Below are 24,923 nucleotides of genomic sequence, written 5' to 3'. Positions count from 1 at the left end.
CACAATTGATACCGATATCCACAAATCTTGAGATCGTTTTGTTGGCAGGATAAATATTGTGTGCAATTTTGTAATGCACTTCTTTCAATTTGTTGGGGATTACGACTTTATATGGGAGAAGCCATACCATTTCCCAATGAATATTAGAAGAATGGGAGTTCCATACAAATTTCCCTCATGGAGTAATTTTCCTTTTGCTGTCGAAAGGGTTCCTAATGTGTTATTAATACATTTGTGGCTTTTGATATTTACTCCATCAACAAAGAAAGTAGGTTCCAATTCCTATGGCTCTTGCCTCGCAGCATGGCATTTCATCAGCTGAAGGATTCCACTAGGAATAGCATTTATGACCGTTTGATATTCTTTATAAGTGACAGGGAAGGATTTAGATTTGAGAAATTCCTCATATCTGAGAAGTTGAGCGTCATCATTTTGTAAGTCTGCAAGAAAAATGATATTCCTATCAACCCAATGTTGCAGATATAGCAATCTATTCTTTCTGATTATGTATTCATTGTTGTTTTGTTAGGAGAGAAGTTGTGGTTAAAACATAATTTTGCTGCCGTAAGAGCCTGTTGATGTAGCCAACTTTTGTGGTAACTTGGTTTCATTATAATTACATTGTAATCAGGGGTTAAAGTGGGATTTGGTAAGTGGGGGATCTCTGTATTAGAGAGGTGGGCAAAAGTGCAGGAGTGATAGGTAGCTAGCTAACGTTAGGCTAGCTAACCACTGGTCCAGTAGTCCCGACGTTAGCATTGTTAGCTAATAATAGCTACCGGTAGCTAACTTTGCTAGCTAGTTAGTTATTTGAATGAAAATATTGCATGGCCAGAGCTAAGGTTGGACAAACAACTAGCTAGCTACCGGTAACGTTACCGGACGCTACCGATAGTTAGCTTGCCTAGCAGCATTCAAACAACAAGCCAGCAACGTCAGCAACTAGCTAGCAACGTTACCGGGTGGAAGATAGCTAGTTAGCTAGCTAGCTAACGTTACGTTCGCTAACGTTAGTTGCTTGAATGGAAACCACAGCAGAGCTAGACAAAACTATTGGAAATACTATTGGAAATACACTGAATACTCACTCTTTATGCCCCCCAATCCAAGATAATAGTGCAGGTAGCAGGTTGACGCTCTCTCGAGTCTTGTCTGCCTGGTGCGGTGAACTGACCCTGACCCGTGAGTGTGAAGCCAGTCTCATTTGATGTCAAGTCTGGTGAAGCCAGACAGCAGGCAGGTGCGGGTCACGTGAGGACGCGATATCATTCAAACTTTTAGAAAAAGTAAAGTAGTATAAAAATAGAAGAACGACTTTATTTGCGATTTATTTTGTAATGCTTGTGAATTGGCTTTTTTGTTTTAAATTTTACTGTGACAAAAAGGTTGAAATTACTCCTGTCTACAGAGTGCCGGATCTCAGCTCCGGTTGACTTGGGGGAGGAAGGGAAGTGCCGGTGTCGGGATCCGGGTAGCTCCGGCCCACTTTAATCACTGATTGTAATGTAAATTGTGGGCCTCCCATTTTTCCAAAAATATTCTGTGATTTGAAGTACCATAAGGATTCTTGAGCTGTCAAATGTTCTTTAATCCATTTTAATTTGAAGGTATAGTTCAAATCCATAAAGTCCAATATCTCCATGCTACCTTCACCTCTCGGGCCTGCTAAAATCTCCTTTTTTAAGTAATGACACTTATTGCACTTATTTTTCCAAATAAAATTCATTACAGTGTTATTTATTTCTTTACAGAGGGATTGTTGGATAAATAGAGAGAGGGTAGGGTAAACAAATCTAGAAATACCATCAGCTTTACACAATAGAACTCTGCCTAACAAGGACAAATCTCCTTGAAGCCACATATTGAATATGGTTTTTGTTTTTTGTATTTTGGGTTTAAAGTTAATGTCCTCAGAAAACAATCAATGAGATACATTCTTCTCTCTGGCATCAGGCTTAAAACTCAACATATGAAAACGTGAAATCTTAAGTCGGTATAACACTGAGGAAACTTTAATGTTGATATACCAGTTTAAAAAAGTATTAAATACCTTGGGATCCATATTTCTAAAAATCTTAATGAACGACAGGACAATAACTATAAAAGTCAAATATTTTTTAATTTTTCTTTTCTTTTTTTATTTTTATTACCCCCTTTTTTTTCTCCCCAATTATACTTGGCCAATAACCCCACTCTTCCCACATCTGACTTCCCACCTGCAGACACAGCCAATTGTGTCTGTATAGGGATGCCCAACCAAGCCGTAGGTAACACGGGGATTCGAACCACTGATCCCCATGTTGGTAGGCAACGGAAAAAAAAGCTGAATGCTAGTTTTGTGCATCTACTTGGTCTGATGTCATAGCCTGTCTGGGTAAAGCAAAGCACACTGTTAACTGAGGTTAGCACTGCTATACCATTTTTCACATTCTAAAGCAAACACATTTAATTTGAAATTTTTTGTAATAATCTTCTAGTTAAAAATCTTCACAATTCTACATTTGTACTTGGTAGAGGAGAGAATAAAGTGTCTTGTTATACTTTTGCATATGTCCTGCTTTAAGCTAACTTTACGATATAGCAAACATTAGCAAACATGGCAGTTTGGGGAAACCTGTCTCAGTAATTTTGGGGTAAGTTATCAAATGTGACAACTTGCTCCAAAATCACTAACAAGTTGCCAGTATATATAGACACAGAGAGTCTGCTTGTCAACTGTTGTCATATGTAATTTTGAATTTTGTGAATGTGTTTTTAAAGAAAGAAAGAAGAAAGGGGGATGAGATGGTCAAGAATTATAAAAGAAAAACAGAAAATGGCAGCACGCCTGACATGATGCTAAGGGCAGTGAGGCAGGTGAATTTGGCAAATAAATAAATAAATCGGGAGTACAGCGAAGGATTATAACATTAACTACCATACGCTGGCTCGATAGTGTAAGAAATTCACTGCAGCTGAAATGCAAAGTCAGACAGCCATCCCAACTACAGTGGTTGGGTATAAATCTCCACGGCAGGTTTTTAGCCCAGGAGTGGATAGGGACGGGTATCGTTAGGATTTTATCGATACTACTACTCTTATCGGTACTGCTTATCGGTTCGGTACTTTATCGATACTGTTATCGGTTCTTTTTGCTTATTATGCAAGAAAAAAGACACTTAATTAAGAACAGAATCGACATTGCTTTATTATTCTATTATATAACTTTATATAAATATAAACAAATATTATTTATTCAGCAGCAACAGCAGCAGCAATGTTTTAAATGCGTCTGAATTATAGACTTTATAATCAACATTCAACAACAACAACAAATAAGATAAAAAATAAAAGTAGATAAAGATAAAGAAGAAAAAAAAAAAATATATATATATATATATATATATATATATATATTAAAAATATTTTTTTACAGCAAAAGGCTAACGGAAGTTCAAACAAACAAGAACCTAGAACATTATCCTAACAGTTCTTCTGCAGAAAAATCAACATATCTGCCTTCTCCGGCAGGAGTCGTGATCTCTCCTGACTTATAGTGTCCCCGGCTATTAGCCTAGCTAACTCCGTATCTATGGCTTATATATTTGTAGCTAAACAATTAGCTAAGCAATTATATTTTATTTATTGGCCTATTCGTAATAATTCGTTATTAGCCTAGCTAACTCCGTATCTATGGCTCATACGGCTTACCTGCAGTGGACGTGGATGGAACACTACGAGCAAAGCAGTGGAAAACGCCGCATTTCTGCAGATTAATACCATGTTTCGACAAAAGATGTTTCGACAGATTGCTTGTATTGCCACCCTTACTGGCAAATGATTTGTTGCACTTGTGGCAACGAGCGTTGTTGTCATCGACTTTTGAAAAATATACCCAAACTTTTGAACATTTAGTTCTCTCCGCCATGATGAGCACTTGAGCAGAGCGGTCTGTGCGTGTGTGAGCGAGTGTGTGGAGCACAGCACAGCCCCGCCCCTCGCGCAGTAAGAGAGAGAGATAGAGAAAACGGCAAACAAGATAATGTTCGCGACGTTTAAATTCCTCGAAAAACACAATTGCCACAATATAAATCTCACTCCATGATTTCTCAAGTACCTACCGACTACCGATAGCAGAACCGAAAACGTCGGATCTTAAAAATGCTCCGGTTTTTACTCATTTAGAACCGGTTCCCGTTTAGAACCGGGTTTCGGGGGGCATCCCCAGGAGTGGAGCTGTAGCTTGAGCAGTACCTTATGAGATCAGCTGACATCTATTTTGGTTTTTCACCAACTGAGGTGAGAAAGCTAGCATACAAATTTGCAGTGGCACGAGAGCTGCAGTTTCCACCAGCCTGGGCTGAAAAAGAAAAAGCCAGCAGCGAGTGGTTTACATGCTTCTTAAAGTGGCACCCTACACTCTCTCTCAGAAAGCCAGAGGCAACTAGCCTTGCCAGGGCAAGTGCCTTTAACAAGGAGAATGTCAAGGCTTTCTTTGACAATCTGGAGAAGATGTTAGGCCGACATTCATTGGGACCAGGAGACATCTAGAATATGGATGAAAGTGGTGTGACGACTGCAGAAACCAGACCGATTGGTGGCCAGGCGTGGGTTTAAACGGGTAGAGTTACTGACATCTGGTGAAAGGGGTACCCTAGTGACGCTAGCATTTGCAGTCTCAGCACCAGGGAACAATATTACCCCCTACTTCATATTCCCTTGGGTGAACTTCCATGATCACTTCCTCAACAATGGATCACCTGGCAGCAAAGGAGAAGCAAAGCCCTCTGGCTGGATGAAGGAAACACACTTTGTGGATTGCCTCAATCATTTTGTAGAACATACCAAGTGTTCAAAGGAAAAGCCATGCTTACTCCTTCTGGACAACCACAGCTCCCATCTTTCCATTGATGGACTAAATTTGGTCAAAGAAAATGGCATAATTATGCTCTCCTTCCCACCCCACTGCTCTCATTGGCTGCAACCTTTGGACAGAACAGTTTATGGGCTGCTGAAGCGGGACATAAACTCAGTGTCTGATTCCTGGATAAGGAACAACCCAGGGAAAACAGTCACAATGACATCCCTGGGATTGTGGCAACTGCATATCCTCTGGCTGCAACCCCACTGAATATTCAGGTTGGCTTTCAGGTGACAAGGATTCAACCTTACAACAGGGATGTGTTCTTGGAGACAGAATTTGCACCATCCTATGTCTCAGATCACCCCTTTCTGGACCCAGCCCTTCCAGGCCCCAGCACCAACTCAGCACTTCCAGGCCGCAGCACCAACCCAGTCTTGCCAGGCCCCAGCACTAACCCAGCCCTGCCCATTAGCACCACCTCACCCTTGCCTAGTAATGCCAGCTCCACCCACCAATCAACTCCAGAGGACATTTAGCCATACCCAAAAGCTGGTCCAAGAAAACTAGCCCGCCAACCAAAAAAAAAAAAAAAAAAAAACCAAGAAAAACTGCTATTCTCGCTGACACACCAGTGAAAGAGGCACTTGCAGCTGAAAGACAGGCACAAGGTAAAAATACCCATTCCATCCATTATCCAAACCACTTATCCTGCTCAGGGTCGTGGGGATGCTAGAGCCTATCCCAACAGTCATTGTGTGGCAGGCGGGGAGACACCCTGGATAGGCCGCCAGTCCATCACAGGGTCCAAACACACACACACACACACACACACACACACACACACACACACACACACACACACACACACACACACACACACATTCACACCTACGCACAATTTAGTACAGCTGAGTCACCTGACCTACAGGTTTTTGGACTGTGGGAGGAAACCGGAGCACCCAGAGGGAACCCATGCAGACACAGAGAGAACATGCAAACTCCCCACAGAGGATGACCCGTGACAACCCCCAAGGTTTACTACCCTAGGGCTTTAACCCAGGACCTTCTTGCTGTGAGGTGACTGCACTAACTACTGCACCACCATGCCACCCCGAAGTGTTAGCGTTTACAAAAAAATGTTAAAAAAAGAAAGAAAAAGAAAATAAATAATAATAATAAATATATAATAAAAATAAATAAAATATGAAATATCCATCCATCCATTATCCTGCTCTTAGGGTCGCGGGGATGCTGGAGCCTATTCCAGCAATCATTGGGCGGTAGGTGGGAAGACACCCTGGACAGGCCGCCAGGCCATCACAGGGCAGACACACACACACACACACACACACACACACACACACACACACACACACACACACACACACACACACACACACACACACACACACACACACACACACACACACACATTCATTCCTCGGGACAATTTAGTATGGTCAATTCACCTGACTTACATGTCCTTGGACTGTGGGAGGAAACTGGAGCCCCCGGAGGAAACCCACACAGACACGGGGAGAACATGCAAACTCCACACAGAGGATGACCTGGGATGACCCACCAAGGTTGGACCACCCGGGGCTCGAACCTAGGACCTTCTTGCTGTGCGGCGACCGCGATAGCCACTGCGCCACCATGCCGCCAATATTAAATATAGAATAATAGAATAATAATAAATAAAAACAAAATAAAATAATAAATATAAAATATATCATAAAAAAATAATATATTCAAAAAGAAATGTGGGGGAACCAAATTTAAAACACCAAAGAAAAAGAAGGCAGGTATAAAAAGACTCCAGATGTCTCTTTATCAGATGAAGATGAGTGACTGTGCCTTGTTTTTGTGGAGCCATTTGCAAACAGCCGTCCAAGAGACTTGGGTCCAGTGCATGAAATGCAAACAGTGGGCTCATGAAGAGTACACCCCTGGCAAGGCAATTTATGTGTGCCACAACTGCAAATCTGACTAGGGAGATTTTGAGACCTGGTTTGAGATTTGTTTGAATGCTTGACATGTTGAAAGCTTGTTTGAAATGATTTTCCAGTTGTTGTAGTTGGAACTGATTTAACGGCAACGTTCCAGGGTTGATTCAAGTTCAATGATTAACCTAAATCTTTTTTTTTCTGTAGCTGAATTTAATTTTGAATTTGAAGTAAAGAAATAACCCAACAATGAATTAGTTGTTTTATTTGTTGCAAAATCCAGTGTGACGTGTTACCCCACATAGTGTGACTGACAACTTACCTACTGATCGGGCAACATGTCACATGTGCACACACACAATTTAAATGCCAATAACTCTGTACTGAAATAAGATATCATGAGAATGAAATGAATAGAAAATATATGCCTGAGACTTTGTTCTTTCATTTGGTATGCAATTTTTAAATATGATGTATTGATCCCAAAAGAGTGAAAAGTGTGACAAGATGCCCCAGTCTCCCCTATTCTCCTACTATTTAAAAATAGTTGATTAATGTGTAAATATTGTAAGAGACATGATGTAAGAACAACTACCGATGGGTGTCAAGGGTGCAGCTGAGACAGAACTGAGCTACAGTTGGGTTGTACAGGACACCACCCTGCCTGCACTAACAAGTAAGTGTGAGCTCAATGCATAACCGACTTCTCTGTCCTTTTTTTAAAACAACCACTTCCTTATTTTGAGAGAGAGACATGGTGGCTTTTTGGGGGGAAGCACGGGGCTTTGAAGGCGGGAGGCTTCACAAATTGATCGAAGAGATAATGCCCCACTTATAATTTATACATAACTTTTACAATACGCGTACTGCAGCAGCTCTGCTAGAAAAATACAAACATCGGCTAAACAATTACATTATTCTCAAATGAAAACGAAATGCTAAACAAATTAATATGTTGTAGATATTGGCCTGTGTTTCCACTCAACCCACAAAACGGGCCTTCAAGTGAACAGCGCTGGGGGGAAAAAAGCCCGTTGACGATTTATTCTCTTGACTCCTTCGCCTGGCACAATATTATTATAATCCTCTATGTACTTGGTTTTTCCTCCCTTTAGTGCATACAGCGGAGTAGGCCGATGAGCATATGCACACACACACACACACACACACACACACACACACACACACACACACACACACGCCTCCTGCCCAGTAGATGTCGCAGTAGTATTTGGAAGCGGTCGACTCGTGTCACGTGTTCGTTGACTCTTCTTCGTGGTTTTTACTAATGCACCAAGGGAAGTGTCCTCCGTGGTGTCATTGCGGCTGGTGAGGTTGACTAACTGAGACGAAATAAAATACCACTTTTCCCCCCCCACTATGTCTGGTTACACGCCGGACGAAAAGCTCCGCTTCGACCAGCTGGTGAAGCTCCGAAGACAATGGCTTAAGGACCAAGAGCTTAGCCCGAGGGAGCCCGTGGTCCAACCAAAACCTCCCGGCGCCGTCGCAAAATTCTGGTCCAGTTTTCTGGAGCCGAAGAGCCTGTGGAGGCTTTACGTGAGTGGATTGACCTGTATATGAGCAATTTAGATTACTCCAAATAGAGTTTACGGGCTTTGCATGGCCACATCAAACCAGATCTTCGATGGCGTTTCTGTATTGTGCTAGCCGTGTTCTCCGTATCTGCTAGTTTACCTTGCCACTGTGCTCGATGAACCAAAGGCCAAACAAAGGTGTCAGTGTTTGACCTAACGCCCGCAACCAACATGTTGAATTAGTCGAACATGTCGACACCAGTAAGGAGAAAGCCACATTTTAGATGATCTTTGAAAGAACTTCGATTAAATTAGGCAAGTGTGATATTGGATGACGAGTTTTCTCTCAGACTTGTGAAATCATTGTGTTTAGACGCGATTTTTATATGGTGACATTTTGGCATAGCGTTATAGATATGCACACAGATAAGAGGCCTATGAATGTTTGTAGTCTATCAGACTTTTAAGGACAAACCTCTGAACATGTTGACATGCTGATATGTATTAGTGAAAACGCCGATGGGCCAAAACATTATGACCACTCACAAATGAACCGAATAACGTTGGATCATCTCCAAACAAGGGCACGTGGCTTGACATGGGTAGATTAGATGGTAAGCGAACAACGAGCTCTCATAGTCAACGTGTTGGATGCAGGATAAATGGGCAGGAGTAAAGACCTGAGCGACTTTGAGAAGGGCCAAATTGTTATGGCCAGATGGCTGGGTGAGAGCATCTCTGAAACGGCAAGGCTTGTGGGGTGCTCCCGGTCAGCAGTGGTGGGTTCCTACCAGCAGTGGTCCAAGGAGGGACAAACCACAAACCGACGACAGGGTGCTGGGCGCCCAAGACTCATCGATGTGCGAGGGTAACAAAGTATCCCGTGTGGTCCGAACCAACAGTCTACAGTGGCACAAGTAACAGAACCCCCCCCTCCCCTATTGTAGTTTTTGCCAATTTCCTCATCCTTTTGAGCTGTCCTGGTCGCTGCGCCACCCCCTCTGCTGATCAGGGGAGGGCTGCCATCTGCCTCCTCCGATACATGTGGAGTCACCAGCCGCTTCTTTTCATCTGACAGTGAGGAGTTTCGCATGGGGGACCTAGCTCATGGGAGGATCACGATATTCCCCCTGGTTCCCCCTCCCCCATCAAACAGGCGACCAGAGGAGGCGCTAGTGCAGCAACCAGGACACATACCCACGTCCGGCTTCCCACCCGCAGACACGGCCAGTTGTGTTTGTAGGGACGCCCGACCAAGCCGGAGGTAACACAGGAATTTGAACCAGTGATCCCCATGTTGGTAGGCAACGGACTAGACCGCCACACCACCCGGACGCCCAGTCACAGAACATTTTAACGGTGGTTTTGGGAGGAATGTGTCTCAACATGGTGCATCACACCCTGCTGCATATGGGGCTGCATAGCTGCAGTCTGGTCCAAGTGCCCATCATGACCTCTGTCAACCATCGAAAGCACCTACAATGGGCACACGAGCATTGGAACTGGACCTTGGAGCAGTGGAAGAAGGTCGCCTGTTCCAAGGAGTCTCATTTTCTGTTAGATCACATGGATGGCTGTGTGTGTGTGCACCATTTACCTGTTGATGTGATGGCACCAGGATGCACTGTGAGAAGACAACAAGCCGGGGAAGGGAGTGTGATGCTCTGGGCAATGTTCTGCTGGGAATCCCTGGGTCAGACCATTTATGTGAATGTCAATTTGACATGTGCCACCTACCTATAAGCATTGTTGTAGACCCCTTCATGGTATTCCCTGATGGCAGTGGTCTCTTTCAGCAGGATAATATGCCCTGCCACACTGCACACATTGTTTGGGAATGGTTTGAGGAACATGAAGTGTTCAAGGTGTTGCCCTGGCCTCCAAATTCTCCAGATCTCAATCCAATTGAGCATGTGTGGGATGTGCTGGACTGACAGGTCCAATCCATGGCATCTCCACCTTACAACTTACAGGACTTGAAGGATCTGCTGCTAATCTTTTGGAGCCAGATACCACAGGACACTTTCATGGGTCTTGTAGAGTTCATGCCTCAGTGTGTCGGCGCTGTTTTGGCAGCACATGGAGGACCAACAGCATATTAGGCAGGTGGTCGTAATGTTTTTGCTCCTTGGTGTACTCTTTCCATTTGTTAAACCGTGAGATTTTCTGCAGCTTGACTTTTACAAGGACACTTTAATTCATGTCTGTTAGAAAATCATATGGTAGTTATTTAAAGTAACAAGGAAAATTATGCATCAGTAGTTGGGCTGTCATTTGAATCTACAGACAATATGTTGCTGTTTTGTTATTTTTTTTACATATTGATTTTGCTGCACAGTATAAACGGGTGGGGGCAAAATATTCTGAAGTAAAACAGTTTAGCCCAAAATTTTTTTTATCTTATATAAATATTAATATCAAGAAAAACATCATTTTCAATGTGTACACACACAAATGGATACATTATCATGCGTTGTACAGCAGCCAGGGTCAGTTGCAAAAGTCTCCTTGCAATCCTTTATAAACCTGCCTTCAACTTTTATCTCCTTACAGACCTACAAAGCCTACTCAGCTGGAGTGTTCACAATCACACGGTTGTTGATACCTGCATGGCTTGCTCACTACTATATGAAGTACCACATTGCTGTAAGTTAATAAGAATGTTTGACATGACATGGGGTCCGAAGCAGAGTAGCAACTATTTATTACATAAGAGCTGTATAATGTATGCAGATAGTACAAAGTATGAGGGTAAAGTTTCAAAGTATTTATATATCACCAAGTTTGCTTTGAAATGACTCGATGTATAAAGTAAGTAGCACATTAATGTAACCTGTTAGTATAGTAAGCATGATAACAAGTAAAATAATCACCTGTATGCTATGGATTCTGTGGGTATGGCAAAAATCTAAAACTAAGTGGCATTTATATCAGAATGAGACAAAAAGTAGTCATGTATAAAAAGTTAACTTCTGATAAGTTTCTGAATAATCTTTGAATGATAAACACTGTCAGTCTTGTTCTAAACTGTAGTATTTGTTAGTTCACAAATTTTTTGAATACTAATTGAATTGTGTAAGAAAGCACTACTGTTTAGTCAACATTCACCCATGTTTATAAATTCAAATGGTTAAGCTTCTTGTTCAGACAGTGGCAGAGGGAATAGCATGAGCTTCTCATTCATCTAGTTCTCTTTTCTCGGCTTATTGATTGAAAATCTAGTGATGTCGCCATATTAAAAGATTTATCTATTGACTACTAACAAACAAATTCTATTCACAGGCTAGGCCATATGGCATTGTTGAGCTGAAACCAAGACTCTTCCCAGTAAGTATCCCTCATTTGTTATTTTCATGAAGTGCATTCTCTTAAAGGCTGTATACAGCAGCCTTGAGTCTAAACTAAGCTTTCTTGCTAGCCAAGTCACATTTACTGCAAAATACAAATGCCAAAAAGAGTCAGGAGGCCACAGTACAACATATAAATTGGCTAAGAAAGGCAGGTCCATTATGTTTTGTTGGTTGTTTTAAAATGAATGGACCAAGACCTTTTCCAAATTCACACCGAAGCTTTTATTTTTCCCACATGCCAGACTCCGTGTTCGTACATCCTGACCTCAGCACGTCACTAACCTGCAACATAACAACTAGGATTCTGGGTAACACAGTTCCTAACAAAGGCCTATAACAACACATCTTCCCTTCTTAAAAAAACAAACAAAAAAAGAATTTGGAAAAGGTCTCGGTCCATTCATTTTAAAACAACAAACAAACCATGGTACCAGGAGTAAAACTACTGTGAGGTGTAAATTGTGACGAGCGACATGGATTCCTTAAAACCATCGGAGAGTTTGAAACTTACTGGGCATGTCGACAGCAACTGGCGCACCTTCAAGCAGCAGTTTCAACTGTACATAGCGGCCATGGGACTGGAAACAAAGCTGGATGCTAGGAAGGTAGCGTTACTGCTAACAATAGCAGGCCCACACGCCATTGATGTGTACAATACTTTCATGTATGAAGATGACAAAGATAAACTCGATAAAGTGTTTGATAAATTTGATGCTCATTGCTCTCCAGAGAAAAAAGAAACATACGAGAGGTGTGTATTTCGTTCACGTGTGCAGCAGCAACATGAGCCTTTTGATAGCTTTTTGACTGACCTGAAGCTAAAAGCACAGTCATGCAACTTTGCTACACTGAAAGACTCCATGATCCAGGACCAGAGAGTTTTTGGAGTGGATAAAAAGGTCAGAGAAAAGCTACTGAGGGAAGTGGAGCTAATGCTAGAAGGAGCTATTCAGATCTGCCAGGCGAGTGAGCTGTCCCAAATGCATGTGAGGAAGTTCAGCAAGATGGCGGTGGGCACATCGTGACTGCGCGGCTGTTGGTGCGGTCCCAAGCCAAGGAAGAAGATGCACACAGATCTGGCCTGCACAGCGGACAGACAATGGGATGTTCAGCTGCAAACACTAAGGTTCACAGCACAAGCCAAGAAAGTGTCCAGCCTTTGGTAAGCAATGCTCTAATTGCCACAGAAAGAATCATTTTGCTAAACAGTGCTTCTCAAAAAGAAAAGAGGGGAATAAAGGAAAATCTGTAAACATTGTGGATGACACTGATCTAAGTGAGACATTTTTTGTTGGCATAGTGAACTGTGAAATTAAGCCTGAGAAAGAAATAAATGCTGTGAGAGAAGATAAATGGATAGCACATCTGCAAATAAACAGGACTTTAGTCACAATGAAACTGGACACTGGCGCAAAAACAAACCTGATCAGCATGTCTGACATAAAAGAAATGAAAGATAGGCCCAAAATACAGAGAAAATAACCTAAACTGAAAGACTACAATGGACAGAGAACTGAGTGTTTAGGCACATGCAAGCTGAAAGTAATGGTGAAAAATAAAACACACCACTTACTCTTCTCTGTTGTTGCTGAAGGACTTGAGTCACTACTGGGTGATAAAGCCTGTGAAGATTTGGGGCTGGTGAGAAGAGTGTACTGCATCAACTCAGCCATGAGCACACCAAGTAACTCTGTTGACTCCATTATACAGAACTTCGCAGATGTTGTCAAAGGTTTTGGTGTATTGCCATTCACATACAAAATCCAGCTGAAAGAAAATGCACAGCCAGTCGTGCATGCTGCTCGAAGAGTTCCAACACCACTAAGAGACTGCCTAAAAAAAGAGCTGGACAGGATGAAAACGCTTGGTGTGATAAAGAAGGTTGAGGAACTGACAGATTGGGTCAACTCTATGATGCGTGCAAAGAAAAAGAATGGTGACCTCAGAATATGTATGGACCCGAAAGATGTAAATGAAAACATCAAGCGTGAACACTACCAGATACCCAAGTGTGAGCAAATCACCAGTGAGATGGCAGGTGCCGGATTCTTCACAAAGCTCGACGCGTCACAAGGCTTCTGGCAGTTGAAATTGGATTAAAGCAGCACCAAATACTGTACTTTTAACACACCTTTTGGTAGATATTGTTTCCTCAGGCTGCCTTTTGGAATAACTTCAGCATCACAAATATTTCACAGAGCAATGGAGCACATCATCGAGGGGCTGGAATGTGTCAGAGTCTATGTGGACGACATCATCGACATCATCGTCTGGGGCTCCACACTTCATGAACAAAATGAAAGACTAAAAAAAGTGCTGGAGCGGATACTAAAATATGGATTGAAACTCAACAAGAGCAAATGCCAGTTTGGAGCACAAGAGATAGTTTCCTTCAGAGACAAGCTCTCTGCACAAGGTGTCCAACCTGACCAAGAAAAAATCAATGCCATACAGGACATGCCAAGGCCCACAGACAAGACAGGTGTGCTACACATCATGGGGATGGTTAACTTTATAGGTAAATTCATTCCTAACCTCTCTGCAAAAACAACATATCATCTAGGATTCTGGGTAACGCAGTTCCTAACAAAGGCATATAACAACACACAATCAGACAAAATTTGCATCAGTTGTAGGTTTTGCTTTATTTCATGTGTGGAGTAATTGGATATTGTCTACTCAGGTCTGTGGCTGATAGTGCAGCCTTTTGCTTGCTTTCCATAAAGTTTCAGTTTGCTGCAAACAAGTCTAAAAACACACAAAAGCATTGTCCTGTGTATATGTTCTATAGTTGTATTTTAAGGTGCAATGTTTGATTGTCAAAAGTTGTTCTTTCAAAGCACAATTTCACATAGCAAAAGTTACAACTTGTAAGTCTTACAAAGGATGACCCCCCCCCCTTCTCCCTCCAGATACAATTTTAATTCTAAACACTGAGATATGCTTATTCAAATAGGCAGTTGTTTTACTGTTACAGTAAATTGTTTTATTGTTACTGGTAATGGAACTGTGCTGAAAGTCATCTTCCTAATGAGTAAAGAAAGGCTGAGATTGCTCTGTGACTTCGGTGGAAGAATGTCTTAACCATTTCTTTTTTTCTTCTTGTTCTTGCTCTTAGGGAGACACTATTTTGGAGACTGGTGAAGTTGTTCCAGATCTCCCTGAGAGCCATGGTCACCACTGAAGACACATTTTAAAGATTTATTTGCTCCTTGTAAAAAAAAAATAAAAAAAAACGATGTATATGTCATAGAAATGGTCAAGCGAGAACCATTTTTATTTGAAAAGTTAATGAAAGGAAGTGGAAATGGTATTACACTGAAGATGAGTAAGTAAAGGGTTTGCTGTTGTAGAAATGAGTTTTTTTCCTACATCTATCTTTATTATATATATATATATATATATATATATATATATCCAGTGATTCAAGTAAATTCTTTGAGACAGTACAAACCTGTTTCATGCCATAAGCAGTCATCAGCTGTCAACTTTTCCTGTCGTTGAGTGTTTCTTTTAACAAAGGTTTACCCATCCATCCATCCCGCATATCCTGCTCTCAGGGTGGCGGGGATGCTGGAGCCTATCCCAGCAGTCACTGGGCGGCAGGCGGGGAGACACCCTGGACAGGCCACCAGGCCATCACAGGGCCGATATATATAAAAACAAAGTTTATATATATATAGATAGATAGATAGATAGATAGATAGATAGATAGATAGCGGTTTTTCCCGAAACTGTCAATGGTGTTGTTATACGTGCTCAACTAAGGAGGAGCGGAATATCAAAAATTATATTAATTCTTTTTAGCCTCAGCTTGTGTGTGTGTATCAACACATACAGGGGAAAAAGAAGTGTTAATACACTGCAGTACAGGCCTGTTTCGTGCGACGCGCACTCATGTTCTGTATGGCAATGAGTGCGCGTCGCACAGAACAGGTCTGTACAGCATTGTATTAACACTTCTTTTTTCCTGTATCTGTGTTGATATTCCGCTCCACATTAGTTGAGCATTTGTAAGACCATTGACGGTTTCGGGAGAAAAAAAACGCTATCTGCACATATATATATATATATATACACACACACACACAAACGCACACACACACACAAGCTAAGGCTAAAAAGGGTCGGGTGTGTTGGTTCGACATACCCCAAAAATTAAAAGTCCACTGAAACAAAGCAGCAGATAACCTTAGAAACAAAATAAGGTTGCACTCACTACCATAACATGTTTTCAAGCGTGAAACTGAAAAAAAAAATCAATATCGTGCATTCTTAATTTTTGAGGAAAAAAATACCACTCCTAGTAGGCAGACTACACAAACGTTTGTCTGAACAAATCGGAAACAGTCTTTCAGGTGAAAAGAGCTCTGTTTTTTGTGACTCAAGAAGGTCGAGGCTTTTATTTTGGAATTCGTTGTCCGGAAGTCCGGTTTGTCTCCTCAGCGAATGCCTTGTTGAGTAATGTTATTTGCCACTTCCTAACGGAAAGCGTAAGACACCGGTATGGATCACTTCAAATGTATTTTTCAGAAGACAGAAGTCGTTCAGAGGTGAATGCGGTACCACGGGATAAAAACAATTCATCGTTTGCCAAGGGCAAAATTATTTGAGGTAATATGCCTTCCAACTTGGGACTTCGGACCTCCACCCTTGGAGGCCGCAGCCGAGTCAGGCTGGTCTCACTTCGTATTAAGTATTCGGGAAGAAATTGCTTTTCTTTGTTAGCTCCCAAATGTCTTCATTTGCTAAATAAACCCGCGAAAATAATACCGATGTATCCGGCACTCCCCAATCAGTTCAATTGGACTTGATTAATGGCGGTATGTCAGTTGCTAGCAAAGCTACATAGCTATGTTAGCTAACAGAACTGGTCACCGACGCGGTAAAGAGGAACGGTTTACGGTTCAAGTTTTAAATTGTTTTATCTTACCAACGCCAACTCAGTCTAACGTGTGTAACTACTACTACCCTGTTGGCTAACTATTTACTGCGTAGGTATTGATAATTGTTAAATTTGTCCACCTAACTTTGTCCAAAGAACCCGAACGAGGCATAAGTGATTCGGTTATTCTTGTTTATTCTCGAATAACGACTGAATTGATGTTTACAATTTCGGGGAATGCATGGGGTTTAAATCAACGATTTTCCCCACAAGCCTGCCCAGTTTTAGTTCTCGCTAGTTAAATACGCATAAATGATACCTGATTGAAAATAATGCGTCGTTCGCATTTACATTCGTCACGCTGGCAGAACAAATAGTTTTGAATCCAGTACCCTTTGAATCAGTTGCTCTCAATCAGGTCTTCCACCAACATTGCTGGTTTTCTGCTGGTTGTTGACAGATGTGCCAAAGTGATCGTTGCCAAAAACGTATTGCCGTCCGGTTTCCACTTGCCAAAAAGTGATTGCAGCTCCTACATTGTGACTGAAAGGTTGTTTTTTCGTCAAAATGACTTGATTTCATTCATGAGGGTTATATTTTTAAGATTATAGCTCACTCAGTCCTTTTTAACTGTTGAAATACCTTTCAAAATGGACCAAACGCACTTGCCAAAAAGTGATTTCAGCTCCTACCTTGTGACTAAAAGATTGTTTCTGCCTCAAAATAACTTGATATAATTTTTAAAGACAATACCTTGATGATGAATATTTAAATTAATATAAACAATATTTAAATACATAAACTGATAAACTGTAACAGGCTGTGCGCTGGTAATCGGTTTTTGGCAGAGGAGGGGTGGAACCCATCGCCTTATAGACGGATGAGATGCAGTGAATGAACCGTACCTAACCTGACCAATCAAAGGCAACGGGTCCCGTCCCTTTGTAACTACACCTGGTGAACCTTTCCTAGTCTACCAGGTTGTTAATTACATTCACCTGCTGTCAGGTAGAAAACCTCCCTGATTGAATGGCCCCGTCTGAAATCGCATTCTAACATACTGTTTTGCACATCAAAATAGTACGCCTTTTAGTATGTCCGAAGCCGTAGTATGAATTAAATAGTACGCAAGAAATACAAGGATGTCATAGTGAGACCGTGAGGCCATCGGAAGTGCGTGCGCCCAGAGGCGTGAGGGAGGTGACATGCCGAAGCGCATCCCGAAGGAGGGCTGGTGTAACGACCACGGATGACTAGACCTGCTAGCCCTTGGCTAACGGGTCGGACCCGTTAGTTGACTGGTTAGCGCAGTCGCCCGTGGTCTGGGCTACCTGGGTTCGGTTCTGGCTACGGCGGCTCCCCTCTGCCCCCTGAATTCGCTACATTCATACTACATCCAGAGAAAAGGTTATAATCGTTTATTTTTACATTTGAACCACCACACATGTAAGTTTATGCACAGCGTTGTCGTTATTAATGAAATTTTAAGTTTATTTCATTTATATAGCACTTTTAAAACAAAGTGCTTCACAAACAGAACAAGGAGAATAAAATAGAAAAGGTGCCAATGGCACCATTTATCTTAGTGTATCCAAGTGTCACATCACTGAATACCATTCTGATGAAACTGCACAGCTGTGCAACTTCAGTAAGGTCTGACTCGTCCAATTAGAGGGAGAAGGGTGAACAGGATTTGATATCCTTATTCAGTTATGGCTCCAAGTCTCCTGAAATCCCGTTGTGTTACTTATCTCCTAAACAACTTGGGGCTATGGATGGCATCCATGATTTCAGTGTTATTCTTAAAATCATTAAACAAGTCATCAACAGCTATAAGAAATGTCTCCTTTAATATTTCACCATCCAGAAATGATTTGTGGTTTGGTAAAAATGTGTTCACACAAAAGGAAAAGGAAATCATCTAGTCATATGACTGTTTTCACAAAGCCAGTTGTGAAAGGCTGGATGATTTCTGCCCTCAGGCTCCTTGTTATCCACTGGTAGCTTGTAAAGACGAGGATGCGCACACCTGATGTAAAGTGTATTCTCATAGCAGAAATGGTTACGTGCTCCTGAAATCTGTCTTTGCAGGCTAAAATGTGATAAATACCAGCAGAAGATGTCGCCTTAGATTTTTCCATCCGTCGTTTTAATAATTTCCACCTATTTGGACACAATTTTGGATGCAATACAATTGAATAAAATAGTGAGAGCATCTTGCTAATCACCAGTTTAATTAGATATATTTCAGCATATTATATCTTACTGCTTTACAATTATCTAAAATGTTTTCTTTTAAAATGAGATGAAATTGAACCATATGTTAAGAATTCAATGAATGACATGATTTATTAAGATGTCTATAAAACTACTTCAGTTTATGATGTCAGTTTTCAGCAATTAATAGTTGATTTTTTTTTCTGTCAAAGGTCATGTCGGTAATGAAGAGTTCACGGTGGCAGCATCAGAAGAGGACCAGGAGTAAATCCTCCGCAGCAATGTCTGTTGAGGTGTCTCCAGACTCTAAATGTCCCATCTGTTTGGACACATTCAACAACATGTCTTACCTGAACCTGTGCCTGCACAAATTCTGCTTCTGTTGCATCCACGAGTGGTCCAAAAACAAAGCAGAGTGTCCTCTGTGCAAACAGCCATTCAACTCCATCTATCACAGTATAAAGTCAGAGCAAGACTTCAAAACATATGAGCTGCGGCCAACAGATAACGGCTCTTTTGGAAGTGTTGGGGGCGCACGTTTTCGGTACCGCACCACAATGACAGGGGTGCAGAGACAGGTGCAGAGGAGAACATCCCCACCCCCAGACCATGGAGTAATGTTTGAGGGTTTGTCAAACCCTTCTCAAGAGAGGCAGAACCGTGGCCTAAGACGTATGATGATGAGGTTGGCAGCCAGGAGAAGAGCTGCTAGTGAAGGGAGGATGGTGCGCAGTGTCGGTGAGCAAGAAATTGTGAACTTCAGGAGGGAATTATACCGACGAGGGGTGAGGGTTGGGGGTGTGCGGGATGGTGGTCGCTCCAGAGACACCACAGCTGAATTCTACCAAAGGAACCCAGCCTGTCTGCATAGACTGGTGCCCTGGTTAAAAAGAGAGCTAGTGGTGTTGTACGGGGCCCATGGCTCCCTGGTCAATATCGTACAACACATCATTATGTCACGTATAACCCGCTACGACATGGAGGACCGAGCCATTGAGGGAGAACTCTGGCCTTTTCTTCAGGGGCGGACAGAACACTTTCTTCATGAGTTCATCAGCTTTGCAAAGTCTCCCTTTAATATGGAAGCCTACGATCAACATGCTGTCTATGACTGCCCTGCACCTTCCTCAAATGAAGACAGCAGCTCCAACTCATCAGTGATTACTATCTCGGAGGATGAGCAGATGTCTGTGGAGTTGGACATTCTAGGAGACAGCGTGTCCAGTAGTTCTCTGAGCCAGTCTGTGTGGGATGATGAGACACCTGGGCCATCGTATTCCACATCACTGGAACGTAATGAGGCTCTGCAGCAGCTGGTCCCTCACGCAGACACAGATAGTAGCATGGGGGAGGAACCTCAAGAGTACAGGGCCTCTGCCCAGCATCAAAGCCCTCGCAACCAAATGGACCCAGCCAAGTGCAACGCTAAAAACAATGAATGTTTGTCATCTGATGAGAATGACTGTGTTATTGTGGGGTTTGTCAAGCCAGTGGCAGAAAGGACTCCAGAATTGGTGCAGCTCTCCTCAGATTCCGAGGAGTCCTCCCCAGGGGAGACCAAAGACGTTCCTCGATTGCCTCAACACATCCGCTTCCCCAGTCTCAGTCCTCCAGCTTCACCAAATAGGGATCAGGGCAGCTCTGAACAGTCAGAGAGCGTGGACGAGGAGCATAATCGATCTGATTCAAAAGAAAGGCGCAGTACCTCAGTCTCAAGCAGACAGAAGTCATCCAGTTATTCAGAGAGAAGAAACAGAAACCACTACAGCAAAGACAGAGATAGAAGACAACATCATGATGTTCAATCCAGGGAAAGGGAGAGGTTGAGGAGCAGAAACAGAAGGATGTTAAGAAGTGAGGACCAAAAGCATTTAACTAACAGCCCTGACAAGGTTGGCGCTCTCTCCAAAAGTAGGTACCATTCTCACTATGGTAGTAGAGACTCTTTCCACTCGAAATGGGACGGTACTGACAGAATGAGGACCTGTGACTCCCGCCATTCCAGATACCTCCGAGACGCACCATATTACAATTATCCTTCACAATCACATAGTCACTACAGCAATGACAGAGATGACGGTGGGATGCGTTGCACAGAGAAACAGTCCTACTATTCCAGCTGTCGTAGAAACTCTGATCAACAGTCTTATTCTCGATCTCGTTCCCATAGTGAAGACTCCCATCGTCGGGACAGGAGGCGTTCCCGATCAAGGACATACTCCAGCAGTTACTCACCATCTAGTCAAAGGAAGTCACACCACGAAAAGCCTGGTGGTAAGAGGAAGTACAAGTCAAGACACCTGGATGAAGCCACCAAAAGAGCATTCTCAAAATCTTACCCTGAGCCAGATTCTTCCACCTTACCGCCAACAGAAAAGAAGAGCAAAGAGAAACACCATAAAAAGTCCAAGAACAAGTCGAGGAGAAGGCGAAGCAAAAGCCTCCGTGTAGAAATTGTCAATGAAGATGGTAGCTCATCTGAGAGGAACAGAAAGCACCACAAGAAAAAGAAGAAACATAAGAAGAAAAGCAAAAGACAAAAGAGTAAGGACCCCACTGGGCGATGCTCACCTGCTGTCATTACCATTGATAGTGACAGTGATCACTCCCCTGTCAACAGTGTCATTGAGGCCTGTACCATTGACAAGAGCAATCCTATCAATAGTGCATCAGATAGCCCTCCAGACTCAACACATCTGGATACTATGCCACAACTAGAAAATCAGGTTCCTACTGTGGGCTCTGACAGATGTCTCTAAGACAGGCTCACGTCCTGGTTGCTGATGCCTTAGGTAGTATTAGAGAACAAAATGATGTTGCACATGTTGCAGGTGAATGCTCCTTGAATGTTTTGGGGGCTGTGGGGTGGGGTCTTTTATCACTTTCTGAATGCCAACTCAAGTACTTAGTATTTACCACAGCTAATATAGCATTAGCCCATTTATTACAGTAACCAGTTGTATTTAAGATGATTATTGGATCATTGTCCCTTTTTACATTGTCATGGCCTCGTTGCTTGACCATGATAAAACCATGATGAGACTCTTACTCCTTGGGTAAAATGGTGCTATTTTAAGTGCCATCCTGCTGGGTGAAGCATATTATAATGTTGGGAGTCTCCTTTTAGGGGTTAAGAATAACTGGACACATTCTCATCTCATCATCAGCCGCTTCTTCGGGGTCGGGTCGCGGTGGCAGCAAGCCAAGTAGGGCACTCCAGACGTCCCTCTCCCCAGTAACGCCCTCCAGCTCCTCATGGGGGGTCCCAAGGTGTTCCCAGGCCAGATTGGACATGGAGTCCCTCCAGCGAGTTCTGGGTCTACCCTGGAGTCTCCTCCCAGTTGGATGTGCCCGGAAAACCTCCAAATTAAGGCACCCAGGTGGCATACTAATCAGATGCCCGAACCAGCTCAACTGGCTCCTTTCGACGTAAAGGAGCTGCGGCTCCGCTCTGAGCTCCCTCCGGATGTCCGAGCTAGGGATGGCACGATACCACTTTTTCATGTCCGATACTGATACCAATATCACAGCCTTGAGTAACTGCCGATACCTATCCGATACTGCCCCCCCCCCCGCTCTTAAACAACAACCTTTGTTTAACCTGGCCATCTATAAAACATCATGCTAAAACTCTGAAAACAAATATCCTACTCCCCTAAAGGAAGAAATACATAGCACACATGACTCAGTTATGCAAATAGTGCTGCTGCTTTTTATTTTGTTCATATCTTTTAACACAGAGCTTATCAGCATTTTGATTGTCAGCAGTGCCCAACATTCAAAATGAAATGTAAAGTGCAACTTTGTGCAAAAGTTTAAACTTGAGTATTTAGTAACAAAGGAATTACTACAATGCCAATGTCAAATAAAATAGTGGCTATAACTCAACACTCAATGAATGTAGCCTATAACTCAATAGCATAGCAAAAAATAAGTTGCATGTAGACCATAACTTAAATAACTATAACTTGACATAGAAAATAGCATCCAATATGAAATGTACAGTGGAACAGTATGATAAACATTGCATCTTAAGGCACTCAGAACTCTAGGCTTTTCCATCTGATATCATGCTAGCTGCATTGAAAAAAAAATCTAAGGTAAAAAAAAACTGCAAGTTCTAAAGTTTCTTTCACATGTAACCTCTAGGCTTGAACTGTATGTAAAACACCTGAATAAAAGCAACTAAACAGAGTACAATTCCAGTATGAAAATAAGGACAGCGGGCACACGTCTGAGCTCCAGATGTCAGTCGTGAAACTCAAGCTGGCAACGTTTCCCCAAGCGTTTAGAAATAAACTCGCACACATGTACTTGTTTGGGATAGCCGTGTCGGAGATAAAAATGCCGGTTTGGCGAGATGTAGCGAGGCTCCAAATGTTCAACTAAGCGTTGGAAACCAACATTTTCCACAACAGAAACGGGCTGGTCATCCAGCACACATTCGATTATTTTCTCCGCTATCAGCTTTTCTTTGTTACCGTTTGCAGGGAGTTTCTCGCGCTTCTGAATGGTTTCCAGCAATGTTTGCAAACGTTTCCTCTTGGCATTCGTTGCACGTATGAACTCGGCATACTCCTTTCCATGATGAATCTGCAAGTGTTTAATTAAGTTCGTGGTGTTGAAGTTTCCCGTGTTGCTGCAACCCCTAGAAATACTTGCGTTGCAGATATTACTCTTGGCTGTTTTGCTTTTTTCTTTCTTGAGCTTAAAATAATTCAATACAGCTGACATGACCGCGGCGCGCTACTAACACGCTCACTCGAGTTCAGCTGACGTCGTCCCTGCTACTGCTCACGTGACACCGCTCGCTTTACGGCATGTAGCATCGGATCGGAACATACTTCCTTGTTTTTCCGATACCCGATCCTGTGAATTTGGCCAGTATCTGACCGATAACGATACTGAATATCGGCTCGGCGCCATCCCTAGTCCGAGCTCCTCACATTATCTCTAAGGCTGAGCCGAGACACTCTACGTATGTAGATGGTAGTAACTGGACAAGTTACTACCGTCAAACAACTATCAAATCCTGTACCTTTCTTAGCCCGATTGTGTTTTTTCCAGTTTTAGAAAGAAAACTATGTATGCATATATCGGCCCTGTGATGGCCTGGGAGCCTGTCCAGGATGTCTCCCCGCCTGCCGCCCAGTGACTACTGGAATAGGCTCCAGCGTCCCCGCGACCCTGAGAGCAGGATAAGCGGTTTGGATAATGGATGAATGGATGGTTACTACTATGAAAAGATTTTCATCTCCCAAGATTGCACTCAGGGATAATCTTGAATACAGTTTTACTAAATTTTATTTTATTTTACTACCAAATGTGTTGTTGAGACTTAACATGTCCCATTTGCTGCTAATGGAATCTTCTGATTGAAATTTTTTCTATTACCAGCTGAATGGTTACTTTTGTACAAGTTGTGTTTAAAGAATAAATTGGTAGTAGTTTCACTTATCATTAAACTCCTATTTCCCGTTTATTCTATACATTTAGAGAGAACAAGGGAAGTTTGAGTGTTATACAGTAAGATAAAATTAGAATTAACCCACACATGCCACATATCTTAATGAGTTCATTTCGTAAGACTTGTGAACTTGATGTTAATCAACTCATATTTGATAAATTTACGGTAGTTTAAAGATCATTGAACTGTTTGTCTTACATTAAAATGTAGCTGTTACCGCAACGTCACAAAATGGTAAAAACTAAGCCAAATTTCATATTAGTGATCCTGATTTTATATATATATATATATATATATATATATATATATATATATATATATATATATATATATAATGAAACCTTCGAATAATTGTAAGTGTTCATTAGTTTGGCAAGGAGTAGGTTTGGGTACGGTGAAAAAAGGGTCCAGGAACACTGATAACAGAATGTAGATGGGCACATTACCTATATTGTTACCGAGAGGTCAGATCATGGGATTATGAGTAACTGGTTCAAGTAGATTTTTTCCCCCTAATTTTAATAGATAAATTACATTGCAGAATGCGATTTATCGGATCATTGACATGCTAGAAAGTCTGTTAAAATTTTCTCCCACACCTGCATAAATGTGTCAAATTATATGAAAATCATTTTTATATTTATCCAAACTATTAAAGGATAGGTATACACTCACCT

At 42.2% G+C, this 24,923-nt stretch overlaps 2 protein-coding genes across 3 annotated transcripts; both read left to right on the top strand.

Annotated features, from left to right (window-relative positions):
- Positions 1-8,081: 8,081 nt before the first annotated feature.
- ndufb6 (NADH:ubiquinone oxidoreductase subunit B) lies at positions 8,082-15,051 on the top strand. Its single transcript, XM_056280802.1, has 4 exons — positions 8,082-8,349; positions 10,881-10,973; positions 11,610-11,654; positions 14,796-15,051. The coding sequence occupies exons 1-4, from the start codon at positions 8,170-8,172 to the stop codon at positions 14,859-14,861; spliced, it is 384 nt and encodes a 127-aa protein (XP_056136777.1). The 5' UTR covers positions 8,082-8,169; the 3' UTR covers positions 14,862-15,051.
- A 1,114-nt stretch (positions 15,052-16,165) lies between these two features.
- Positions 16,166-24,233, top strand: toporsa (topoisomerase I binding, arginine/serine-rich a). 2 transcript variants are annotated; one of them, XR_008810261.1, is made up of 3 exons: positions 16,166-16,291; positions 18,992-21,610; positions 21,947-24,233. XR_008810261.1 is itself a non-coding variant. In XM_056280314.1 (2 exons), the coding sequence occupies exons 1-2, from the start codon at positions 16,235-16,237 to the stop codon at positions 21,536-21,538; spliced, it is 2,604 nt and encodes an 867-aa protein (XP_056136289.1). In that variant the 5' UTR covers positions 16,166-16,234; the 3' UTR covers positions 21,539-24,233. The 2 variants fall into 2 exon arrangements, 1 of the variants encoding a protein (XP_056136289.1); XM_056280314.1 differs by having other exon boundaries at positions 18,992-24,233.
- The last annotated feature ends 690 nt before the right edge of the window (positions 24,234-24,923 follow it).

This window comes from Lampris incognitus, chromosome 5 (genome assembly GCF_029633865.1).
Source record: "Lampris incognitus isolate fLamInc1 chromosome 5, fLamInc1.hap2, whole genome shotgun sequence".
NCBI lineage: Eukaryota > Metazoa > Chordata > Actinopteri > Lampriformes > Lampridae > Lampris > Lampris incognitus.
This window is presented reverse-complemented; position numbering and strand designations above follow the sequence as displayed.